General features: G+C 39.9%; 1 protein-coding gene across 2 annotated transcripts in view; it reads left to right on the top strand.

Moving 5' to 3' along the window:
* strip2 (striatin interacting protein 2) overlaps positions 1-7,668 on the top strand; it is a gene marked incomplete at its 3' end in the record, with an annotated part of 47,807 nt that overhangs the window by 36,707 nt on the left and 3,432 nt on the right. For both annotated transcript variants that reach the window (XM_084049353.1, XM_084049352.1), the window contains 5 exons: positions 412-509; positions 3,024-3,150; positions 4,921-5,021; positions 6,029-6,095; positions 7,271-7,375. In XM_084049353.1, coding sequence (XP_083905479.1) covers positions 412-509; positions 3,024-3,150; positions 4,921-5,021; positions 6,029-6,095; positions 7,271-7,375 — 498 coding nt within the window. The remainder of the gene's footprint in view (positions 1-411; positions 510-3,023; positions 3,151-4,920; positions 5,022-6,028; positions 6,096-7,270; positions 7,376-7,668) is intronic.

The following is a 7,668-nucleotide window of genomic DNA, read 5'->3' as shown; positions in this document are numbered from 1 at the left end:
TTAAACTGACAGACGGGTACCATGGGTGTTGCATAACCGGAGGGGCATGCGATCCCAACTGGCATCGGCCTAGTTTTTGAAAATGAATGAAACATTTTCCAACCAGTGTTAATTTTGACACCAAATTCTGATTTAGTCTTAGTCTTTTGAATAACACACCATTTAGTTTTAGTCCCATTTTAGTCTTCTGAAATTGTCTAGTCTTAGTCGACTAAGTATCTAAATCTTAGTCTTTTAGTCTTTTAGTCAACTAAATGAACACTGCTTCCAACAGATGAATTTGAACAGATGAATGGAAACGAATCTGACGAGTATGCAAAATACGTTATCTCAAATAATTGCGATCGGGAGGTTATGTAACAATTGTGACAGGCCTGCTAACGCTGGTGTCCAATGTGCTCTTGGCGTCAGATTGCCCTGCTGAAGCTGCTCCTGGCCGCCGCCCCCACCTCCAAAGCCAAGACGGACTCCATCAACATCTTGGCCGACGTCCTGCCTGAGGAGATGCCGTGAGTACACATGATGACCACCAGGGGGAGAATGGACCTTCTGTTGCAGTAGCCCATTGATTAACCCATTACTACCCCATTTCAATCCGGGGAAACGTGTCCGTGTCATTTTAGACGCCTTTTGGATATTCAAAAATAGCAGCTCTACAAGCTCATAGCACGGCACCGAGTGCCGTGCTATGAGCATGTATATCTGCTATTTTTGAGTCTTACAGTCTTCTATTTTTGAAGACTTTTGAATCTTTGAATATATATATATTTTTTTTAAAGTGAACATTAAATGTTCACTTTAAATTCATTTTGTAACTGAAATCTTTGCTTCTGGGGGTCCCTGGAACTAAATATTTTACAAACGTTTGTGCACATCTTTGAATATGTATATTTTTAAAGCAAACATTTGTAAAATGTCTTGCCAGAAGCAAAGATTTGAGTTAAAAATGTTGTTTCAAAAAATGTATGATGCTAAATACTGTATATATATTATAGCTAAAATCTAAAATGACCCAGATGCTTTCCTTGGCGTTAATGGGTTAATGGGCTGGGCCATATGACTACAAATCAATATACAATACAATTATTTGAACCGTTTGCCTCGATTACGATTAGTGAATGATTATTTAAAAGATACAACAAACTAGTGAAAATTGCAGATCTAAAAGCTAACAACGAGTCAAGACGCTTTGTGAGCTTGTAAATCAGCTGCTATAGGTGCATGTTAGTTTTATAAAGTTAGAAATTGGCAACCGACGTTCCCACCCGTAGCCCAATTCTTTTCAAACATCCACAGTCCACCTCTGGGAGACAGAGATGGTACCCTCCCCACAGTGAGCATTGGTGAGGACCCGAGGAGATGAGGTTCAAAAGAACGTGAAATGTGCCTTTAACCCATTAAGACATCTGTGTAACCACTTAAACCATTATTTTACCGAGTGCGGCCGTGCCATGAGCTTGTAGATCTGCTTTTTTAGAAAAATCTTGAAAATATGTGCAAATCTTTGAATATATAAATATTTTTGGCTGACACGTGTGTGTGTTAGGGTTTAACACCGGGATTCCCGGGATACGGGAATCCCGGGAATCCCGAGGTTATTTACCGTCCCGGGAACTGACTCCGGTTCCCGGGATCCCGTTTTTTCTTTTTTTGTTAGAAATGAATACTAATTAGTAGAAAGGCCAATCTACAGCGCGGAGGAATTACTATTATAATTAGCCAAGTTACTTTACCAGGGCAGGGTCCCATCGTCCCGTTGTGAACCAATATGTGACGCACTGAATGTAACAGTAATGAACAAATTAAAACACAAGTGGCCGTGATGCCCCATGTCTGCCCTGCGCACGCTGATTTCAACGTTTCCTCTGCTGTCAATACGGTAGACACCAGTTGACTAGTTGATATTCAACATCAAGTAAAACGCTGCATAAACAGTGGGTAGGTTTGATTTCGAGCCTATATTCCAGCTTAAAATGCGCGCAAGCCAAGCAATGCTTTTGATAGAGAGAGAGGAGAGACGGGAGAGCTGGAGAGAGAGAGAGCAAGAGAGAGCGCGTGCGAGAGAGAGAGAGAGAGAGGGGGAGAGAGAGAGCGAAAGTAGGCTATTAGACCGATGTGGTCCGATTGTTTTATCATCATTAATGTAGCCTACCCTACCTACACTTGCATTTTAGAACGTTCAAACTACCATTTACTAACTACCCAGTACAACAAGTGAACTGCACAACAGCTGTCTGTCTCATTGATTGTCAGTGGCAGCGGGCGGCAGCGCATGCATGTGCACATCAAAATCACACTACAAAACCCGACATTTGATCAACAACAAAATATCGATTAATACATTTGACAACATACAGCCGACATCCCAAAATGGAGTCTTAATATCCAGCAAGTAGCCTAGCCTAATATAAATTAATAACTGCAAACAAATTACAAGTTTAGGCTATCAAATCAATATCCTACAAAAGTAGAGATAAGCTGTGACCTCACCGGCGCTCTGATGGACAATAAATAAATAATCATTTTGCAAACAACATCCATGTTCTGTTCTCTTGTCAATAATGATACAAATGGAACGTTTATTTCAGCAGCTAGAGTTTGACATTGTTTGAGTGCGTTTTGGCTGCACAGCGCAGCTCCTCGTTTAAGTTAATCGTCTTCACCCGCTGCTTCGCAACAGGGCAGATCTCCGCCAGGGCACTATATTATATTTATATATTATATTTATTTGATTTAAAAAATCAACTTAAGTCATTATTAGTGCAAGTTCATAGGTGGACACTGGACACAATAGGGACATTTGGGCACCTCGATGTAAAATTGGCTATTTAAGTATATAAATGCATTTTAGTGGGCACTTTTTTTTTTTTTTTACACTTTAACGGGAATTCCCGGGAAGCCCGGGAAAAGGTCTGAAAATTCCCGGGAATTAAAATTTGATATTTCCCGGAAAATGTTAAACCCTAGTGTGTGTGTGTGTGTGTGTGTGTGTGTGTGTGTGTGTGTGTGCGCGTGTCTCTCAGCATCACGGTGCTACAGAGTATGAAGCTGGGGATCGATGTGAACAGACACAAGGAGATCATTGTGAAGGCCATCTCTGCTCTGCTGCTGCTGTTGCTAAAACACCTCAAACTCAACCACATCTACCAGGTACTACACACTCTCTCACACACACACACACACACACACACACACACACACACACACACACACACACACACACACACACACACACACACACACACACACACACACACACACACACACACACACACACACACACACACACACACACACACACACACACACACACACACACACACACACACACACACACACACACACATACACACACGTAGCCTTGGGTGCCCCAGGAAGGTGGGCACTGTTGGACTGTATTAGCTGGGAGTATGGTAGCAGTGGAGCGCCCTCTGCTGGCAGAAACGGAGTGGGACACAAATGGAAATCGGCAGCCTACTGTATAAATACTGTATTTAGCCTCTCAGACCCAAAACTTAGAATATGTTGTTATTGTTGGATACGATTTTGGCCACAATTCCATGCTGTATTGATGTTGGTACCATAGGAGAGATAACAGGCAAACGTTGATCAAAATAACAATTATTCTACATTACCTAATTGTGTAGACTTCTTGTAAATCAAGTAATGCAGATGTTTAACAATAATGTAACTCTTGAGAGCGTTAAATCAAACCAAATGGTCCATTTGGTTTCATTTTACGCTCTCAAGAGTTAAAGATTTACCCAATAAGGGTCCATTTGGTTACCAACTCTCCATCATTTAGCTGGGAACCACCTGGAACCCCCTCAAGGACCACTGGTGGTCCCCGGAACCACTGGTGTAAACACATTGGTTCATACAAAGAGAACCCAGGCCAGGCAAAGGAGCCAGTGCAGCAAGATAACTGATACACATTTGATTGATCATTTGATTAATATGATTACATTCATGTAGTCAATATTTCTTGTGAGTATGGCTGTCGCTGCCATTTTGTGATTTTATTACTATTGATAAATAGTACCACTACACTGCTGTAGCCTACTAACAGACCTTTTAAAACAACATTTAGAGACACAATATTAGATGACAGCGAGAATCAATCATTTATATTTGTGAAGATGTGACTGAGGTAATTTCTCTTTCGGGCGGTCCACCTCTCCTATAAATATGACTCTCTTTTTATTGTTACCCTGACAGAGATTTATTTGTCATGCGTGGCGTCACTCCAATTGTTATAAATCAAGCCTGTCTATGGGAATGTGTATATAAACTATAAGTCAGCTTTTACAAATCTCATAACCTATTCAATCAAAGCATCTCTGTCATTTTAGATTTCTTTGGCTAAAAAAAGTAATTTGTGCAAATCTTTGAATATACATATATTCTTTGCGTTTGACTCAAATCTTCCTCTGATGGTTCTGGGGGTCCCTATTACAAAATATTTTGAGATGCGCCCAAATACATATCATTTTGGGGGTCCTTGACATGAAAAAGTTTGATAGAACCACTGATATAGAAACATACGTTTTTCAAAAAACTGTTAGGATTTAGAAGACATTTGTAGAATCCCCCAGAAGCAAAGATTTGAGTAACAAATGTTTGCTTTAAATATATATATATTCAAAGATTTGCACGAACTTTCGCGATTTTAAATAATGTCAGTGCACTTTTACCTTAGCGCTAGGTATACTCTTGGTTGCTTGTTTTCGCAGAAAATGCACTTAAGACTTCTGGTGATTAGTAGTTTTCGTTCCCTACCTATGTTGAATGCACTTATTGTAAGTCGCTTTGGATAAAAGCGTCTGCTAAATGACTGTAATGTAATGTAATACTGATGCAATGTGATTGTATAAAACACGCTGATGCACACATAGACCAACTGTTCCTCTGTTCCTGCAGTTTGAGATCGTCTCCCAGCACCTGGTGTTTGCCAACTGCATCCCACTCATCCTCAAGTTCTTCAACCAGAACATCATGTCCTACATTAGTGCCAAAAACAGGTAAAGAAGCCTCTCCCTCCTCTATTGTGATCCACTGCTGAATCCATGTAATTTCAAAAAAAGAAAAATTGGCTCTTTTTTTTTTAGAAAAGTCCTGAAAATGTGTGCAATTTGGCCGATTCTAATGTCTAAATCCTAACAGTCTTTCTGAAAAGGGTATGTTTCTATATCAGTGGTTCTCAAACTTTTTCATGTCATGGACCCCCAACATTATATGTATGTATGCATTTGGCCGTGGACCCCCATCTCAAAATATTCTGTTCCATGGACCGCCCCAGAAGCAAAGATTTGAATTACAAATGTTGGCTTTAAACAATACGTATATTCAAAGATTTGCGCACATTTTCAAGATTTTTCAAAAATAGCAGATACTCTTTGTGTGTTCTGGTTTGTTGTCATGCGGCTGTTTGCGCCACACATACATCATACATTACATCCACACTTGTATTCTCATTCTATTATATTGGTTCAATCTATTCGTGAGTTATCTGACTGAACTGTCTGTACTGCATAGAACTGTGTTATGTCCAGGGCAGGAATTTCACAGCGTTTCTTTCCTGTCATTGCAGTTTTTAGACACTTAAAAACTGCAATCTCAACAAGTGTTTAGACACTTGTTGAGATTCTGGATACTTAAATCCCCCTTAACATCCCCATCTTCAAATGAGTCCACTGCTGATTATCCTAGGGTTGAGTGTGTATGAACTTTTAAGTTTGTACAAATGTTGATCATTTGTAAATATCTTCTTTTTTTTAATGTTTCATTAATTTCACTGAGATTATTGACAACACTAAAAGGCCCAAGTGGCCTTGGCCATAAAATTATGAAATTCCAGACGTACGTGTGTGTGTGTGTGTGTGTGTGTGTGTGTGTGTGTGTGTGTGTGTGTGTGTGTGTGTGTGTGTGTGTGTGTGTGTGTGTGTGTGTGTGTGTGTGTGTGTGTGTGTGTGTGTGTGTGTGTGTGTGTGTGTGTGTGTGTGTGTGTGTGTGTGTGTGTTCTTTGCAGTATATGTGTGTTGGACTTCCCTCACTGTGTGGTCCATGAGATGCCCGAGCTGACCGCAGAGAGCCTGGTGAGTCCACATCTGTAAATGGTTTGCGCCAGGGACAACTATTTATGCTGTTTCCAAAATCATTCACTTATTCACTAGCACTCATTTGAACTCATTGGTAAAATGAGGGGGGGAAAAAACACCTGTACTTGTATCACCTTGCCACACTTATCTCTTTGCGAATGTTTAAAAGTTTCATTGTTGAGAAACTTGCTCATTCCTGTAATTGTTTGGATGTCTAAAAAAAAAAAAAAAAAGAAACACTATGTCATTGTACATGTGGGTAAAATTCTATGAATTGCTACATGTAATAATTTTGGATTAACTTGCTGGTAGGTTAACCGACTTGGTTGAGCTGAGTAATTAATCAGTTTCACTAGGAGATTTGTTTTTAGGGTTCCTGGGAGTCATGGATGTATTAATATTATTGTTGTACTGATTTGTATGTTTGTTTTTGCAGAGATGTGAAATTTTTAATCTGCCCCTTGGCCAGTTCCCACTTGTAAAAGAGACTCTGTCTCAATGTGTTTTACTGGTTAAATAAAGGTTAAATAAATAAATAAAACCTCAATCCAGGAACACATCTCTATCATTTTAGATTTCTTTGGCTATTCAAAAATAGCAGATATACAAGCTCATAGTGCAGCGCCGCTTTTGTATTTTATAGTTTTATTTTATAATATCATTAAATATTATCATTAAAATCGTAGTGTTTTGCGATTATTTCGGAGCCCACTTGCAAGATCCTCACGGCCGACATAATGAGCATTTCCCCCAAATTGTTAATTTTCACAACTAAATATAGATGTAAGTAGAATATTATATGTACCACAGGTTTCGCTTCTCTCTGCCAGTGACATGCATTATAGTCCTTGGTTAGTGACCATTGTCTGCTACTTTTAACTGTGATTGAAGATCCACCAGGGTATAATATATCTCACTATTTGGACAGTACTACAAAATATAGTGAGTAGAGAGTGATTTCGGCCGTAGAGATAACATTGACAATTGTGATAGAGTCCTTTTAAGCTGTGTGTGTGTGTGTGTGTGTGTGTGTGTGTGTGTGTGTGTGTGTGTGTGTGTGTGTGTGTGTGTGTGTGTGTGTGTGTGTGTGTGTGTGTGTGTGTGTGTGTGTGTGTGTGTGTGTGTGTGTGTGTGTGTGTGTGTGTGTGTGTGTGTGTGTGTGCATTTTCCAGGAAGCAGGCGACTGCAATCAGTTTTGTTGGAGGAATCTGTTCTCCTGTATCAATCTGCTGAGGATTCTCAACAAGCTGACCAAATGGAAGCACTCCAGGACCATGGTGCGCACGCACACAGACACACACACACACACACACACACACACACACACACACACACACACACACACACACACACACACACACACACACACACACACACACACACACACACACACACACAGGACAAGGACAAGTACGTACACCGTCACATTGTCAATAGGCCTTTTTCACAGCTCATATGCAGTACTGGAAGATTATACTACTTATTATACTACTTATATTTACTCAAAGCTAACACTATGAACCTTTTTTATGTGTGAATAAATGATATTTTGACCAATCTGTAATTCCAA

Source organism: Gymnoscopelus microlampas (assembly GCF_963454915.1).
Source record: "Gymnoscopelus microlampas genome assembly, chromosome: 23".
NCBI classification, from domain to species: domain Eukaryota; kingdom Metazoa; phylum Chordata; class Actinopteri; order Myctophiformes; family Myctophidae; genus Gymnoscopelus; species Gymnoscopelus microlampas.
Note: the sequence above shows the minus strand (reverse complement) of the source record. Positions and strands in the feature narration are given on the sequence as shown.